The sequence below is a fragment of the Uranotaenia lowii genome, chromosome 3 (assembly GCF_029784155.1).
Source record: "Uranotaenia lowii strain MFRU-FL chromosome 3, ASM2978415v1, whole genome shotgun sequence".
NCBI classification, from domain to species: domain Eukaryota; kingdom Metazoa; phylum Arthropoda; class Insecta; order Diptera; family Culicidae; genus Uranotaenia; species Uranotaenia lowii.
Genome location: NC_073693.1, coordinates 39,380,325 through 39,399,528, shown reverse-complemented (window position 1 = coordinate 39,399,528; position 19,204 = coordinate 39,380,325). Strand labels below are relative to the sequence as shown.

General features: G+C 34.0%; 1 protein-coding gene across 14 annotated transcripts in view; it reads right to left on the bottom strand.

Moving 5' to 3' along the window:
- The window catches only part of LOC129754131 (collagen alpha-1(XVIII) chain), an 875,414-nt gene that overhangs the window by 145,548 nt on the left and 710,662 nt on the right, over positions 1–19,204 (bottom strand). For 12 of the 14 annotated variants that reach the window (XM_055750000.1, XM_055749999.1, XM_055750002.1 and 9 more), the window contains 3 exons: positions 3,322–3,556; positions 2,888–2,968; positions 1,904–2,052 (listed from right to left, as the gene is read on the bottom strand). In XM_055750000.1, the coding sequence (XP_055605975.1) occupies positions 1,904–2,052; positions 2,888–2,968; positions 3,322–3,556 (465 nt within the window). The remainder of the gene's footprint in view (positions 1–1,903; positions 2,053–2,887; positions 2,969–3,321; positions 3,557–19,204) is intronic. The other 2 variants (XM_055750001.1, XM_055750006.1) reach the window with 2 other exon arrangements.

The window sequence follows — 19,204 nt, the reverse complement described above, 5'->3', positions numbered from 1 at the left end:
TTTTGACAATTTTGACAATTTTGACAATTTTGACAATTTTGACAATTTTGACAATTTTGACAATTTTGACAATTTTGACAATTTTGACAATTTTGACAATTTTGACAATTTTGACAATTTTGACAATTTTGACAATTTTGACAATTTTGACAATTTTGACAATTTTGACAATTTTGACAATTTTGACAATTTTGACAATTTTGACAATTTTGACAATTTTGACAATTTTGACAATTTTGACAATTTTGACAATTTTGACAATTTTGACAATTTTGACAATTTTGACAATTTTGACAATTTTGACAATTTTGACAATTTTGACAATTTTGACAATTTTGACAATTTTGACAATTTTGACAATTTTGACAATTTTGACAATTTTGACAATTTTGACAATTTTGAAAATTTTGACAATTTTGACAATTTTGACAATTTTGACAATTTTGACAATTTTGACAATTTTGACAATTTTGACAATTATGATAATTTTGACAATTTTTGACAATTTTGACTATTTTGACAATTTTGACAATTTTGACAATTTTGACAATTTTGACAATTTTGACAATTTTGACAATTTTGACAATTTTGACAATTTTGACAATTTTGACAATTTTGACAATTTTGACAATTTTGACAATTTTGACAATTTTGACAATTTTGACAATTTTGACAATTTTGACAATTTTGACAATTTTGACAATTTTGACAATTTTGACAATTTTGACAATTTTGACATTTTTGAACATTTTGACAATTTTGACAATTTTGACAATTTTGACAATTTTGACATATTTGACAATTTTGACAATTTTGACAATTTTGACAATTTTGACAATTTTGACAATTTTGACAATTTTGACAATTTTGACAATTTTGACAATTTTGACAATTTTGACAATTTTGACAATTTTGACAATTTTGACAATTTTGACAATTTTGACAATTTTGACAATTTTGACAATTTTGACAATTTTGACAATTTTGACAATTTTGACAATTTTGACAATTTCGACAATTTTGACAATTTTGACAATTTTGACAATTTTGACAATTTTGACAATTTTGACAATTTTGACAATTTTGACAATTTTGACAATTTTGACAATTTTGACAATTTTGACAATTTTGACAATTTTGACAATTTTGACAATTTTGACAATTTTGACAATTTTGACAATTTTGACAATTTTGACAATTTTGACAATTTTGACAATTTTGACAATTTTGACAATTTTGACAATTTTGACAATTTTGAAAATTTTGACAATTTTGACAATTTTGACAATTTTGACAATTTTGACAATTTTGACAATTATGATAATTTTGACAATTTTTGACAATTTTGACAATTTTGACAATTTTGACAATTTTGACAATTTTGACAATTTTGACGATTTTGACAATTTTGACAATTTTGACAATTTTGACAATTTTGACAATTTTGACAATTTTGACAATTTAGGCAATTTCGTCTTCCTTATGTGTTTTAGAACTTTTGTTTTTAAAACTGCCGTCTTTTGACTATCGAATTTCGACTCTCGACTTTCGACTGCCAACTTTCGACTTTTGTTTTGTCTGTCGACTTTTAAAGTCGATTTTTTCCTGTTGTTTTTCGACTTTCTTTTTTCATTTGTTGTTTGTTGACTGTATTTATTCAACTGTCTTTTTTTATGGTCGTCTTTCGATTGTGGACTTTTTTCGATCGGTTTTTTCCTTTGGACTTTCGTCTTTTTATTTTCGGCTGTCGACTTTAATCGTTCGTTTTTCGTCGATCGTTCTAAGTCTGTCGAATTTTATCAGTCGACTTCGTCTATCAACTTTCTTATAAGCTAAATAGTATGTTTAAGAAGAGTTGTGATGCAAAAAAAAAATAAAAGTGAAAGCTGAAAGTGAAACTCACCTTGGACATGGCCTCGGTGTTCTGGAAAGTGACAGCTCCCGGCACAATTCGCACGTTGACTCCGTAGCCGTTGGGAATTTCGTCGCCACCATCGTAATAGGATCGGCCGCTGCCGGATGGTCCGGGAGGTCCTGGCGGTCCCGGTGGTCCTGCAAAGGTCCACGGTTGATTGTTGATAAGTTGAGGAAAAAGGAGCAAAACGAACCAATTATTATTTATGAGTTTTTCCTTAAAGCAAGTGGCGCTGCTTAGCCAATAAAATTGAAGCATTAAATAGGGAATAAAACTCTTAGAAGAGGGAATAAACAAAACCCCGATGCCGTGGAAATTTATTAACTACAAAGTATTTCACCAACACCAAGGGGAAAAAATGCAAAAATGAAAATTGAAGAGAACCAGATATGAGATAAGAAAAAATGAATGTAGAAAAAAACGCAAGACATTCTCGAAAAGATTTCCATGGCGAGAAGCAACGAGAAAAGCTGCACTAAGCGGCAAAGTAATCCAATAAAGCTAGCGGATTAAGACTTGAATCGCGGAATGTATAGCTCGATTCCCGTTTTCACAAACTTTTGTGGAAGCGATGAAATATAGAGCTTTTCGAATATTAAGAGCTCCTTCGAAGCGTTCTGTCGGGCGATGGACATTGAAAATGCATTTTTTTCTAAAGCTGGTGCAAATTATACTTAAAGCTAAACCACAACCAAAACTTAGATTATCAACATATTCTCAATTTTTAATGTTCAGATTTCTAAATTCTAACTCAAGTTAATTGTCCTATGAAGTTTTTTCTAAAGTTGATTGTAATTCTTCAAAAAGTAGAAAGTCGAATGGATTATTTCTATCAAGTACAAGCGTGTGCTATTTTCAAGCGAAGAAAATCCCTCTTATCGGTTTAATGAGAAGCTTTAAATTAATGAGAGCGAACAAATGTAGAAATAAAAACGGAAACAAAATACACAACACTGATAGAATTGGTTTTACCAGGCGTACTGTCTTGCATCTCCTTGTGATGTTTGAGCTCCCTAAGTGCTTTTAGTTCGTCTAAGCTTGACCGACTTCCTCCTGCAAACACAACACATCGACATCGATTCAATTGCGCGGGTTAGGTGGGAGAGAATGAATGATTGATTGATTGATTCAGCTTAGCCAAACGGTTTTTTTTGCGTTTTAATTTGATGGTGCAGAACATATTTCTTTAGTGTGTTTTGTTAAAATTTTTTTTTCAACGGAAGACAGCTAAAAACAAACAGTTGGAAAGATTTATCATAGGGAACGAAAAACAGATGGAACACTGAACATAAAATTTGAAGTTACAAAAACAAAACATTCGCGCTGCACAGCCACTGAAAACGGCGGCTTAGATTAATAGTCAGTGATTTTATCCAAGTTGGTTAAGATAAAAAAAACACTCTTACCCGGTCGTGCATGGTGGTAGTTCGGATCGTCATAGAACGGGCTGCGGGAATCCATACCGGGTTCGCCCTTCTGGCCGATTATCGAGAGGCCTGGGGGCCCAGGTGGACCCGGAGGTCCCGGTGGTCCTGGCATCGGAATGTATTGGACACCTTCGCCGGATGCTGCCGGAAGACCGGGGGGTCCGGGCAGACCATCCCGACCGTCGATTCCTCGATCTCCTTTGTCTCCCTTGGGCTGGAGATAAATAAAAATGGTTAGATGTTAGTTTTGGAACATAACACAATTTTTAAACATGAGCTTGAGATAGAAGAGCTTCCGTTAATACTGTGGTTGACAAGAGATTTGTGAATAATTTTCCACTTTACTCACTCTACACTCTCTCACTTTACTGTTTTAAATTCATTGCGTTTATTTTCTAGCGTGGATAACAGAAAATTTACTGGATAAAAAAGTGCGATGCTGAACTATTATGTTATTATTTACAAATTTTCGAACTGTTTTTCCTTCATCTCCAGCCAAGACCTCCCAACGGAAGACTCTGACTGAAAAGCTGTCAGGTTCCCGCTAGAAAATTCGTGTCGCGGTCCATTACAAAAATTTTCAAAATATCTTCTTGCTAACGACCCAAATATTTTTCGCACGATTTGACCACCATATTCTGTTTATTTTAGTGGTGTGCTGCTTCATTAGCTTGTATAGATATGGAGTATGGCTTGTCTATTCGTCAGCTGGACTAGCCAGACAGGAAAATTGACATCCTGCTTTACCACTTCTCAAAACGATATTCGAATAGAATCTTTTACATTCCATACCATCTTGAAATCAGTTTTTTTAAATTAATTTTTTTTACACTGTTAGATTCTCTAGATCTCCTTAAATGATTAACAATATAAACAATGATCGAATAGTTGATTTTCTGCTGATTCAGGGTCTCCTACTGGACTTTTATGGATTTTTCAAGATCCTGCCCAGAATTGTTGGTTAATGAGCTTCTTCTTGAGAAGCTGTTTCAAAAACCACTTGACAGAGCTTCACAACAATTTGTACATGTAAAAATACATTACTAGGTAGTTTCACTAATAATTTCATGAATTACTCTTCACGCATTTAAAACTTATATATAAAAAAGGTGGTGCATTTTTTTCGAGTACACCCCTTAGTTTAAAATTCTCCAAAAACATGGATGAGATTTTTTCCAAAACGGAATGGAAAACTAGTCACAGTTTTTAAAAGGAATAACGGTGAGCTAAAAATATCTGTAGAAAGAGTATTAAAGCGGCAGTGGGATTGACTATGGCTCCAGAGAGGAGTCTCAGGAGCCACTTCTTTCTAAAAAAAAGTCGAATTGGATGAGAAACCTATAGAAAAAAAACCTACAATTGTAGTTCCTTGAGATTGCACTAGTGAACAACATTTTTGGTTTCTATTTTCTATTTCATAACCCCCCCCCCCCCCCCCCCCCTTAAACGAGACTTTTGGTTGCTTGGGATGTCACCAAAAGTTTAGGATTTCTTCTCTGATCTTTGATCTTTGCTCTAGCGCCTTTACTCGCCCTTGAAAAGAAATTGGAAGGAAATTATAATAAGTGCAATCGCTAAACTTTTCGGAATAAACTGTTTCGGAAACCCGCATACTAAAAAACTATATCTCTTGCAGTTTATACGATACATTAACTGTTTCAGAAATAGTGATCATCCATAATAACATTGTATTCAAATAAAACCATATCGAAACGACGATAAAACTCATAAACTGACGGTTCTTTAGAAAGTGATGATATCTCAAAAAGTGTGTAAATAGTTAGACGATTTGCGTCAAATAATCATAAACGTAAAAATAATCATTAATCCTTACCGTCCATCGAATTCTCACACACTCACAATGGAGAAACGTCAAAAATTGGTGAACAACAATATAAGAAGAATAAATTTATAATGTGGAAGTTTTCATCCAAATTTCAACTGGTCCATTTGTTTTTTTTCTGCTACAATTAGATTCCGGGTGATTCAAGCAGCATCGTAGCTAGCGTACAAGGTAAGTAATCATTTCCTAATTTAGACAACATGACATTCGTTAGGGCAATGGGGATCTAACTGAGTTTTATTTGTTTCTTATGCAGAAAAAAATCGGCCGATCAGGAGTTTCACTAAAAATGATGATCACAGAGGAAAATATTTGCACAAGGCAGACAACATTCGGGTTTGCTTTCGGTAATTTCACCAACATGATGCAAACCAGCCTCCGGTTCACCTATACGAGCAAGAATGACGCTGTACCGGGAAGTTCCACCCAACAAGATTTTTTCTAGGACCGGCACGAAACCGCACCACAATTATTCACCAAGCAAGTGTAAGTTGATTTAGTTAAAATTAAATAATGCATCAAATAACATGTGTTAATTGAAATCCAATCCAAAAATTCCAATTGAAATTTCGAATGTGCCTAATTTCTGCGGGCTCCATTTTAACGTTTCCAGAAACAGTATACATATGCCTACACATGTTCATTCTAGGAACAGTTCAATGCCCTGAAAACGTTATTCATAAGCGTTTTATAAACCATATCCTAACTGTTCCTAGAACGGTGTCTCCATATAAAAGTTTTAATAGTTTTAAACAGTAACATAACTTAACGCCATATTCAACAGACCATCGTTTTGAAATTCAAGATAAGTGCAATGTTTTTTATAGTTTCAGATATCATTTTCTAAACGTTTTTTTTACATTATCTCTAATCGTTTTATAACTACTACAGGAACTGTTATGATACAATATTTTCGTATTCGAAAAGTTTTGTGATCAAAACGAAAAGTTTTCTATCGTTTTACTTTAACTATTAGTATTCTGCAAAGATCAATATATATTTTTTTATCTTACATTATGTTATTCGTATGCATTGTTTAAAACTGATAACTTGAAATGAATTTCATAAAATCGGCAACTATTGGGTATACCAGGCCCGTGCGAAGGACCTGTCTATGGGGGGGGGTTTCAAAATTCAAATTCAGCTAAAAACGATAACAATACCAAAAATAAACACCATTTCTCACTTATAATTACCACACAACTAAAAAAAAGAATGATAAAAAACTATGTTTTCAAATCATATCACAATGAAAGTTTAAAATTTTTCGGTAAGTCTTTGATATTTTTTTCAAACTGATGTTCCTTATTCTGAAGTAGAAATTTGTTTCAAAAAAATTTCGAAGCAACTTTAAAATAAACATTTCCAAAACACAGAGTTTAAGACCATTCTGAATTCTAAAATAAATGTCCAATCAGTTACAAAACTAACCATGATAATTTGTAAGGAAAATGGTAATTATAGTTAATTTTAATTCATCTTAGTTTAAATTCTTTTCTTTATTCTCAACTGAAGGGTTGATTGAAAAATTCCGCTGTGGTATTTTGAATTTGAACAAAAAGTATTAAATCGCGATTTGAAATGTGAATACTCGATAACTGGAAAAATCCATTTTGAACTTAGGAGAATTTGTTCAATGGTTGATGGTTTTATTAATATGAAAAAAGAAGAATATATTTATAATTATTTGAAAAGTGCCAGTGATAAAAGTCAGAGATAGAACCTTTTTATTTAAAAAATCGTCCAGTTATCAAAATAAGTTCATTTTTGAAAATACAAGCTCTGAGTTTTTTGTCACTTTCGATTGAAATATTGGGTCCTGGAAAAAAACTGACGGTTGAATCTATGTTATTCTTATAGAAAATTTAAATTTAAGGAGTTATATGTCAAGTACACGCAAATTAAGAATTTAAAAAACAAAGACAAATTTGTTAATCATATTTCTAAAATTAAAAAAATAAGACTATGAAATTTGAAAAATTAATAAGAAAATTGAAAATAAAACCGTTTTTTTAAAATTCGGTAAATTTATTCAGAAATCTTAAAAAAAAAGAAAATGAATAAGATAAGTTCTTTGAAACATTTCAGAAGTTTTTTTTTTAATAAACACGTTTCACCATAATCGTTTATTTAATCTATGACTCAAGGCAACAGCATTTTGGTGTTTATTTTTTAAAAGATTGATTTGGTAAATTTTAGCGTACATTTAGTTTTTAGTACGTTAGGTACATTTAGTTTTGGTGGTAAGGAGTTTTAAATGTATCAGTTTAAAGTGAAATCAATTAACCAATTAACCAATAAACCTATTTTCATGAAAAAATCATATTCTGATTCTGTTTATCATATTTCATCCAACTAAGGAATAATCTTATGATGAAAATGATACAACATGATGCAATGATCAACATATTTGTTGAAACTTGCAAAATGATTACATGCATGCTTAAAAAATATTTAAAATTCAGTTTGGATTAAAACTTCTTAAAAATTTGATAAATGAGAAAATGTTAAAAAACATAAAACTTCTATAACTTTTTCCGCAGAACTCAAAATTACTTGAAGTCTTAAAGAAAGTTGATAGTTCATATAAAACTTTTTTTAAAAAATTATATGTTTCTAACTTGAGTTTTTGCTGATAGAAATATTGCATATTTTGATTCGACTACCCTAAATTAGTCGAAATTACCTTTTAAATTCATTGCATCTCAAAAAATGTAAATTTTGTGGCCTTGTGTAAATTATGTGTTGTGTTCCGCATCTAGAAGAACAAAAAACACGAAATAATATTTAGTCTGAAATTGATTTCTTGAAGAATATTTCAAATCAGCATAACATTTGTAAAGAAATGAACGATTTTTTTTATAAAAAAATGGTTCATTTCAAACTATGTTCTTATATTGTAAAAACCCATAAAAACCTTTTATAAAAACCCATTCTGAAAACGAGATAGGATTTTTGTATGTCAAGTTTTGAGTTCCTTATACAAAAGATAAACTGAATTGCAGATTGAAATCTAGAATTTGGTTTCAATTCGTGAACGTCGAATAGTGTCGTAGATCGAAATGTCTCAAGCCAAGGGTTATGTAGATAAGACGTAATTCCGCCGGAGGCGAGAAAAATTTCTGACTTGCTTGTCAAATATATTTTAAGATCAAGTAATTTCCCGTTACTATGGTGAAAACTTTACCTGGAAAAAATCTTCATGGGGGGGGGGGGGGGGGGTTAAACCCCTAACCCCCCCCCCCCCCCCCCCGTTCGCACGGCCTTGGGGTATACCAATTAAAAATCTCAGCTTAAAATTCGATAAATATATTGAGGTAAAGAAAAGAAAACAGCTCACAATATCGTCGTCGATATGATATCTTTGTCGTCTGTGTACTTCCAATGATTCAGACAAATATTGATCTAAATAACATAATTTTCTGGTATTTTCCATATGTGGGAAAATGATTGAAACAGAATACTTAGCTTTGGGTGCGCAAAGGTAACTGAACAGCAAACTGCATCCCATCAAAGCAAACCGTTTAGCATGATAAAACATGCACCACAAAACCAAAACGACGCCCAAAATGGGTTGGAAATTAACGATCCGATCCAAGATTTTTCTGGATTCCCAAAAACTGATTCATATTTTTTCTCCTAAGCTAAAATTTCATATCTAAAGGAATAACAAGACTTCCCTGAACATCTCGCGAATAGTTCTCAATTTCCAATCGTTACACAAGGTGAGGAAAACAAAAAAAAACAGCTTCGATTGGCCTCCCGCGAGCTCTAAATCGCTTTCAAATTATTATTTTTTCGGTTAAAATCACTTCAAACTATTCTTCAAAACGACCGCCACGGTAAACTTTTTAAATTCTTCTTCACTTTGGAATATTATTTCGCCAATCACACGAGAAATAGAGAGGTAAAACTAAACAACAGCGGAAAACGAACGTAAAAACAGTAATCCCAGAATGAGCCCATAAACGTAGCATTTCCAGCGAATTTTAAAAAAAACACATTTCCTGCTAGGTAGTATTTCTTCGCTTTCACGAAAAACTTTCTGAATACACCGGATTCCACTCCAACAATAAACGAAATTTATTAATCGCAACGCACTAAATTGGACTGCACACTCATGACTGCGACATTTGTGCGAACTTGTACATTCGTCAAATCAGTGTAAAGTCAGTCGTAGTTCTACACGCTACCCTCTTTTCAGTCAATCTTTGTACGGATAACTGTAACTGCAAAACATTGCACGGAATCCAAACATTGCAAAACATTGCACGGAAGAGATAATATAAATTTATATTTTCTCCGGTCACTCAAACGCAATAATTACCACAAGACTAAACACACGACCAAGGTGTGTTTATATAAGAGGTGTTACCGTATGGCAAATTCTCAATTCAGCCATTTTGCCCATTTTGGTTTTGCTACTGCAGAACTCTGCAGCTGAGCAATTAATTTTATGTTTGTAAACAAACTCAATGAGCACCCCGCGCACTCCTTGCCTACTTACTGTGAAAGTCAGAGAACCATGTGTTTCAAAAAACCTTGCATAAGACCGCACTCGACCGGCTTGCTATGACTCAAAAATTACTAAGCGAAAGGAGCCAAATATGACCTTTGTCGTTATTTGTCTACGAAAAATGTTTCTATAGCAGTTCGTGGACCCTCCCACATTGCAGGGGAGATAGGCAAATGAAAACTTGTTCCTAATTTCAGATTTATAACAATGATTGATACTTTTTAATTAAATGTTTTTCACACATTTCATTGATTTGTTGAAGGTGTAGCACACCTGGTCAGCTGGTTTGTTTTGTATAAAAAAAATGAAAAAAACTGTTACAATAAAAATTATAAATGAAATATATGAAAAAAAAAACATAAATATAAACATTCTTTTTGCACGTTCTGGAAAATAATGTTGTTCATTTTCGGTACAATCGCTTGAAAACTAGGACTTTTCTTGTTATAAGAGAGATTTAAATACAATCTTCCTCGTTAAAGTTATGTTCTTCATTTTTATACTCATTTGAGTGGAAAAGTCTCGTTGGAACAAATATGGTGTTTCAAATGACAGCAATTTTCTAGCCGCCTCTTCTTGTGCAATTTTGAATGCTTTTGCAGCTTTTGACATCCATAAAAACGACAAATTTAGTCCACTCCCAATTTGAATACGGGCTTCAAATACTCGTTGAAAAGATCAATATCTCTGATTGAAGTAGAAGTATTAGAATTGTTTAAATAATGCATCTCTAATTGCTATACGATTTACTAAAATTCTGCAATTTTGCAACCAATATCGTTAAACGGAAATATACGACCATTTGGTCCAACCTGAATTCACAAACCAATTAATCATGCATAGCTTCACATTCCATGCAGAATTTGAAAATAAACGTTTAATTCTTGAATAATTGATTTTGAATTCCATCATGCCGATATTCTTGAAAGTGATTTCATATCCAATCCAATCCGCCACTGGTGTAGTTTAATTTCAGATTGTTCCTTCTCATAATCTTATTCTGTTTAAATATTTTTCTTATGTAACCCAACGATTATTCTAATGACTTCCCATTAATGAAATCAGTACCGAGACTTACAGGAATCGAAGACTGAGAAGGCTCGTCGTAAACACCACGAAATCAAATGGCATGACATAGCCTTGTAGATTTCCCAGAACTGGGCCCTTGACCTGTGCAAATAACTGCTAAACGATTATTTGGGAAAGGTTGCGTCGGGGTCACATAAATCTGGTTGCATTTGGTGAAAATGCTGCACTGTTTAACCGGTGGTTGTGTGTGGAGGATAGAAATTATGTTCGAACTTCCGTCTTCTACGATGCAAACGGTATTGCAACTGATTGGTAATATAAAAATAAAAGTTCTTGTTGTGTATTTCAATTTTTTTTACGATGGATTATTTTTCTCTAAAATTCAGTTAATTCTCACTTCATATCGGAAAATTACTGCACTGTTGTTTATTATGATCAAACTTTGCGGGATGATGCAAGGAAATGTGATACCTACTGTGAGTTTCTTCAGTCAGTAGAATGGGCTTTTGGATCTTTGAAAGATGGCTACGGATCTGTGATGTGGATTTCGGAAGACGGTATGATTAATTTGGAAAACGCAATTGAAAACGGCTGTCAAGTAAGTAATACCTAGCTACTTTTTGAACGAAATTCACGAAGATCGCTTTTCAGTCCTACATTGTAGTCAGTAGAAATGTTTCAAATTTCTTCGACTCGAAACTGACAATGAAAAATAAATCCAAACAACGAATACGGGACAAAAATTTACTGGTTTTTCTAGAATATGGATCATTTTCAATGATGGATGCACAGAAAGAAGTGGTTTTCAAATGTAAGTTTTTGCTCACACCTGTAATGAGTAATTGATCAAAGAAAGATACTGTTTCAGTTTTCCCCAACCTATGGTTCTTCGTTCCATCTGGAGAGCATTTCAACTTCTACACCCACGACTACAGTCAAATTTCCGGAGATATTTTCCTGGCTAATGTCTTCAACTCCAGCCTCAACGAATTTACATCAGCTGTACCAATATTCTATGATAAACTATTCGATCTCAAAGGTCGAACGCTTCAATTCGCATCTGTAGAATATCTACCTTACTGTGTAGTTTCAACTGTTGGAGCAAACAATGGAAATGTGGATATGGTAAATTCAAACTTGAAAAATGAACTGTATTTGGAAGGCTTGGAAGGAACACTGGCAGTTGAATTTTGTAAAATGAGAAATTGTACCCTTCAATTGACAGCTTGTAAGTATATTTTTGAAAAGTTTTTTTTTTAAATACATGAACTTTCTCATTTCAGTTGGTCTCAATGAATGGGGAGACATTTACGAAAATGGAACTGGGTACGGTGCCATTTATTCAATTTACTCGAATCGGACAGAATTTGGACTTTGCTGTCTTTATTATAACTGGTAAATTATAGTTGAATTTACCATATTCATAGCTAAGTTATCACTATTTGTTAGAAACGCTGTAGCTGAATGACTGTCCTTCTCTTTCGCAGGTATTTGGATATTCTCGATGGAAGCCAATATACGGTTAAATCCAGCATCACTACTTTGGTGCCTGCGGCGAAACAACTTCCGACATTTCTGACCGTAATTTACCCATTCAGTAAATCCGTCTGGGTAGCGATCGGCATCATGTTGGCTATAATGACCGCGATTCATCACATCATAACAACCCTCAATCGGAAGCATAGCAGCGATCGCGATGCCCCGGAGCCACCGATCGAAAAATCCATCTTTGACATGATTTCCATCTACCTGGATCAAGGAATTTTCCCGAAGTAAACAAACGTGTATTTTTTCTGGCTTAAATTAGAACTAGGACTCAATTTTTATTTATTCTTCTGCAGTTCCGTCTCTTCGTCCTACCGGTTTCTGATAGCGTTCATCTTGCTGTCCGGAGTTGTTCTCAGCAATAGCTACTCGAGTGGTCTGGCCTGCGTATTGACGGTGCCTCGCTTTGAGGAGTCCATCAAAACCATCCACGAATTTGTAACGTCCCCTTATCGATGGGGAGCTCCGGCCATTGCCTGGATTTTGTCTCTCTTTGGAGCGAATTCGGTAATATAATAATTAGGATTAAAATAGCTGATGTTTAATATCTCTTAATCCTTTAGTCTGATATCAAGGGAGTCATCAAGAAATTTGATCTGAACCCGGATGAAGAATGGCTGTATAAGGAGACGCTAAAGGGTCAATTCGGAGTTGGAATTGAGCTCCTGAATGGTGGCAACTATGCATTTGGGTCGTACATACGCAGAGACAACGTGTATCTGTTTGAAATCCTCTCGGAAGAATTCTACTTCACCTATACGATTGCGTATTCTCAAAGAGGTTGGCCTCTGATGGAGTATTTCAACAAGTTTAACCTGGAAGCAATCCAGTTCGGATTCATGACTCACTGGGAGCGGGAAGCTTTGCGGAAGTATGCCGACAATGTAGTGGAACAGGCCCTGTTGAAGGCAGCCTCGAAGCAGTCGGATCCGGAAGAATTTGCCCCTCTGACCATGGAACATATTTTTGGTCCTTTAATCATATTAGGGGCTGGAACTTTCGGTGCGGTTCTGATCTTTGTCGTTGAATTAATGTGGAAGCAAGTTGAACTAGCAGTTGGAAGATGTTACGAGCGTCATTTTAAACTCAGCCAGAAAGACGATAACGATGTCGTCCTTCAAAGGGAATTTCTACGATCTATCGATTAAAGGCTTTTGGAGTGATAGTTTGTGTCGGAAAATTAAGTAAAGGTTGTTTTTACCCATAATTCTCCTACTTTAAATTAACAACAATCATAAGTAAGCGTTATAATATAAAGTGATAACAGTTTCAATTGCAGTTCGTTCGTGTTTCTAGAATAAAGTTGTCAGATTTCTGGTTTTATCCGGGTTTGCCCGGATATTATTACAAATTTGAGAACATGAGGCCCGGCTTGGTTGAACAGATTTCATTGAAAAATGCTCATATGGGCAATCTTTGGTGATTATCAAAGACATTTAAATAAACATAAATTTTGCCCGGATTTATTCACTTTTTCACGTTTTTTTCTAATTTATGCCTCCAATTTTTTTTCTTGATTTTTGTTGAGTAATTTCTGGGTATTCTGATCGTCAATTTTGAAATCAAATGGCCGGGTTTTGACAAGTTTTTATATAAAATTGCCCGGGTTATTCCGGCCCGGATACGTGCTGAATAAATTCTGACAACCTTCTTCTAGAAGTGATGTCGATTTTATCATCCTTATTCTATTTGAAATAGATAATTGGGATAAGTAGGAGTTTATGAAAACACGGGCGCAGGATCCAAATTACAAGCAGGTTTTTTTTTCTATCAGCCCTTGATTTGAGGATGTATTTTTCAAATAGGAAAAACTTTATTGGAAAAATTTGATTACAATTTTTCGGCAAAACTGTAGTAAATTGAAAACATTTTAAAAATCAACGTTTTAATTCAATAATAAACTTTTAAGAGTATCATGATTAATCTTGATATCTGAGAAAAACGTTATTGAAGTTTTAATTTTTTATTTTTTCCGTTTAAAAAGAATGGAACTTTGGCGTAATTTGAATTTATTTATAGGTATTTGAAATACTTTATTTATACTAACTCAACATGTTGGAATTTTAAAGATCGCTAAGAGTATTTTTTTTTTATTTTTTCGTAATTGTAGCCACAGCCCGTAGCTTTGAAGACACCCTTCAAGTCTTCTAAGCCAACAGCCATCAAATCGAATATAGAGTACACATAGTATACTTTGGATTGGTAGCAATTTGTATACATATCTCAGGTGGAGATGGAAATCCCGCGCTAAGTGTTAGTAAATGTTAGAAAATGTTTTTATTGTAAACATTGTAACCATGACAATTCGTGATGTCAGTTGCATTTTCAAACAAACAACCATCATGTTTATTTATTTATTTATTTGTTTATTTCCTGTAGCGTAAGGCCTAACCTTTTAATTTACTACATTCGATTTTACATTATAAAATTAACTTCACTTCACATTTGACATTATCGGCTGTTCCAATATTCTAAACATTCTCTTTTGAAATTTGCTTCTGAGCTTAAACGTTTAACTTCAACTGGCAGCGTATTATAATTTGCTACACCTCTTACAAAGAACGAGCTGCCGTACAATGAAGTACTATTTGCTGGAATTAATAGATTTCGCTGTCTAAGACCTTGCAACTGTGTGATTTTGCAAAAAAGCGTTGGTGGGGCACGGGTTGTTATTATTTTGCGTATTGTCAGGCAAGAACGATATGCGTAGAACCATTTAAACGGACATCCGATTAAATTTCGTTGGCAATGGGTCACTGAGCTGTATCGGTTGAGTCCATAGACGTATCGAACGCATGAGTTTAAAGCTACTCGCAAACGTCCGAATGCATATTCACTTGGACACACGTGCAAGTTATCTCCAAACAAGAAGTGCGGCAAAATCAGAGTTTTAAAAAGTTTCAATCGGGTGTTAGTAGGTGCTAAATACGTGGAAGAATATAGAGCACGTAGTCCGGCATAAATTTTTCCACACTGCTGAAGAATGAAAGCGTCGCAGCAAAGATCATCCTGGAACAAGAAGCCTAAGTTACTGGCTTGATTAGTCCATTGAATAGCCACACCATACATTAGTATATCGCTTTGAGCTCCAGGGGCATTCTGTCGCCGGTTTCTTACACAGAGCACTTTACTTTTGTTTTGGTTAACCGTTAGTCCATACCGCCTGCACCATTTAGCCATCCGGTCGACGTCTTCATTGACCAATCCTATTAAAGGCTCAATACTAGTACCAACTCCCGTGGCATAAAGTTGAACATCATCGGCATATAGCTGTATAGAGCAATGTTTAATAACAGTAGGTAGATCGTTGATGTAGTAGCAGAACAGTAGTGGTCCTAGAACTGAACCTTGGGGTACGCCAGATTTCACCAAAACACTTTTTGAATAAGCTCCGTTGCTAAAGACAGTCTGCTTGCGATCTTTCAGATACGATTTTATTAGTTTTACAGCTGCCTCTGTAAATCCGAATTTAGTTGCGAGCTTGTAACACAATACCAGCAAAAACTAGAGAAAAAAATCATTGTCAACTTTTGTCTACAATTCTCGCTTACAGGATACATAAACATCCTGGCAAGTGACGTAGGCTTTGTTTTCCTTTTTACTTTTTGAATAACGAGTTCTGAAATAGTGTTCGTGTTTGTTCGTCATCTTTCTTTGTACCTCATTGGATTGGTAGTTGTAGGTTGATGGGTTGGTGGTAGTTTAAGATGCTAGCCATCATATTCTCCAAAGATATAAGTACGCTTAGAATTATGTTAAAAAAATTACTTCGAGGAAACATCAAGTTTTATTGACATACAGGTTTTGTTTGTGTTGGTTAAAAAAAATTCTTCTATCGAGTAGGCTCACAACACATATTAGAGTGTTAAAAAGGAGCGATTACCAAAAAAAGGTCATACCTTTGAGCGAAATTTCCGTTACTTAACCGTACCTTTCACCAGTTCCCTGATTTTTGATAAAAAAAATTTGGCAACCCTGCTTATGAGATTGTTGATGCTCTCAACACTTTCTCTCATGATCAGCTATAGAGAAAACAATGCGTCTAGGTGGTAACCTTCACTATGAGGTTATTATCGCAGACACCAGATACCCAGACTGACCACTGAAAGCTGATTTTGGCGCTTGTTCCGCAGCGCTATCTACGGGTTATCGTGAAACTAACGGCCACATACACTAAAGGAAAAATCTCGATATATCACACACACATTTGCATTATGCTATTTGTTTTTTTTTATATCTAGCGATGAACACGGTCGTTTTTGATTATCTACTTTTGATAGAAAAAAAATAACACGATATATTTCGATAACCACTAAAGAACCGTTTTTTAATTGGAGCGTATTAACCAAATGTGGTTAGAACTCAACCATAAAGCTTATAAAAAATACATCGACTTCGACATAAATGAAAATTGAATGAAAACTTGAGATTTTCTGCACCACTTCCTTATTGCGTTGTGGTTGAAAAATAACCATTTTATGACACCTGCAAGATTTCGTTAACACCGAAACCTCCGTCAAGGGTAAGTTCAAGTTTCCCGAGTAGAAAAATATTGGGACAAACCCAATTATTTGTAAATAGTTATAAAACGATCTAGGACTAGTTGAGAAAATGACAAATGACATCGTAAAAACCTTTCACTAATTGTATATTGCGAGGTGATATTTACAAAATTTGTAAAGCAATGTTCTGTTAACAGAAGAAGCTTAATGAAAATCGAAACAACGAAATATACCATCAAGCCACCATCTACAACAAAAAACCGGTGTCAGATTTTTATTTACTTTTTTCTTCAATGAATCCTAAAACTTCCCTTTCTATGAAAAATTTAGTCACACTCGAGAAATGTCTTCTTTTCGAAATATCTAACTAAACTTGGATATCAAACTAGCCCTTTTACCGCCCACTGGAAGAGGCAGTTGAGGAAAAAATGTGTTTAGTTTCGAGATGATGCATTTTCCTGCAAATTTAGTACAATTTCTAACGAAGAGCATTGGTTGACATAATGATGATTCTTGACAAACAATCTCAATTATCCGAGTCTGTTTAGTAAGAATAGCTTAGCTTTTCCTGTTCTGTTGTTAAGTTATTTTTTTATTATTATTTTTTTGGTTATATTTCGAACCATTTTTTTGAATATCGCACGTGTAATTGATTTTATCCATGGGTAAAATAAAACAAACGTGAATTCGTCTCATCAAAATCAAAACATTAAATGAGTTCACTCACACAGACATACGATATTTGACATTCCATAGAACGACAAGAAAATAAAAATGACTTTCGTTTGCATCAAGATAGTACCGTTCTTTTACCATTCAAAATTCGTTTTGGTGGTGTGGAAAAGCATTGAAATCGATATATAAGTTTAGTTACTGCGAGATTATTTCTTATAATTGGGCATCGGTTAAGGAACATTAAAATTTCCCTTCTTTAAAATTATAGTTTTTTGAAGAATGGATTCATTTAGTAAACTAATTACTTTCGAAATATGGTTTTAACAAAACTTTGGATCAAAGAATCTGGTTGAATGTTAAAGATGAAAAAATTTCGGAAGCAAAGAGAAATGGATTTGAAACATACATTTTGAAATATTCCAAATTCAGTGCAATTTTTCAACATTTTTTTTTCGAATAAAAGATTTTTAAGTTGACATTTCTAACGCGCACTTGCTCTCGTGTACGGTTTAAGATGGGGAAAAGAGTCTAAAAACAAAAAAGCTTTTAAGGTTAATTTTCCAGTCCAGTCCAGAATTATGCCAAAATCTCGCGTGAGCTTTCATTACGTCGTATGGAACAAAATGTAAACAAACAGTTTTATTACGAAAAAAAAAAACAAAAATGACTGAAACTAGTGGCAACTTCTTTCCATTTAGAATATTTGTAGCCTGGACAACATATGTGAAATACAAATTTCAAAGTTGTTTTGATTACTTTTGAAGCAATTTTCTGAGAATTTTCAAGATGTTTCATACGACGTAATGAAAGCTCACGCGAAATGGTCATTATAGTTGTTTTTTTTTTGACATTTCTCACGCACATTTGAGCAGGGAAAAATACCCGGTCGACAAACATGGTCGTTTCTTAGGTTATTTTTTCAAAAATTTATAAATTTTAGTGAAATTACTACCATTATATCACGAACACTTCCAGCGGCAAATAGGATTTGAAGACTTATCAATACATTTATCCCATTTAAATATTATTCTATATATGTCAATAACTTATTTCACTCCTCAAACCTATCTAGGTACGAGCCATGAAACAGTTATGATAAATTAGAATTCATGTTATTCAAGGAGTTATATATAGATTGTCTTTTTGGTCGCAGTCAACCTTTCAGATTAAGACGAACAATTCCGAACCAATGAATTACTTATAACAGACATTATAATTTTCATACTGTTACTCAGCCGGTTAAATTAATTTTGAAATCATCTCATCTCATCATCTCTTATTATGATACAGTAAATTAAAGTAAACAATTAACATTGAAGACAAAAACGATACTGAAAATATTTGAGATAGAATTTCAAATACAAATAGGTGATTCAATCAAGACGGTTTAAGGGTGAAAACAACAGGTTAATCCCTCTTTAAATAAAACGTACAAAAAAAAATCAAGACGGTTTTCATTTGGCTTGTTAATTATCAAGTGTAATTTTTTTTCTTGATGAAGCACATTAGTTTCACGATGCCCCAACAGATGGCGTATGATTCTGGGCGACTTGTAGTTGTATGGATTCAAGCGCCTCTGATCAGTCTGGGTATCTGGTGTCTGCGTTATTATTCTCGTATCGTTCTGTCAGAATCTCCCAGGCAACACTGTAGTTAACATCTGACAGTTCGATAGAAAGGACTTCTTCGAGTATATCGCCGCTTAATGATGACCTGAGGTAGGAGAACTTCTTCATGGATGGGGGCGAGTTG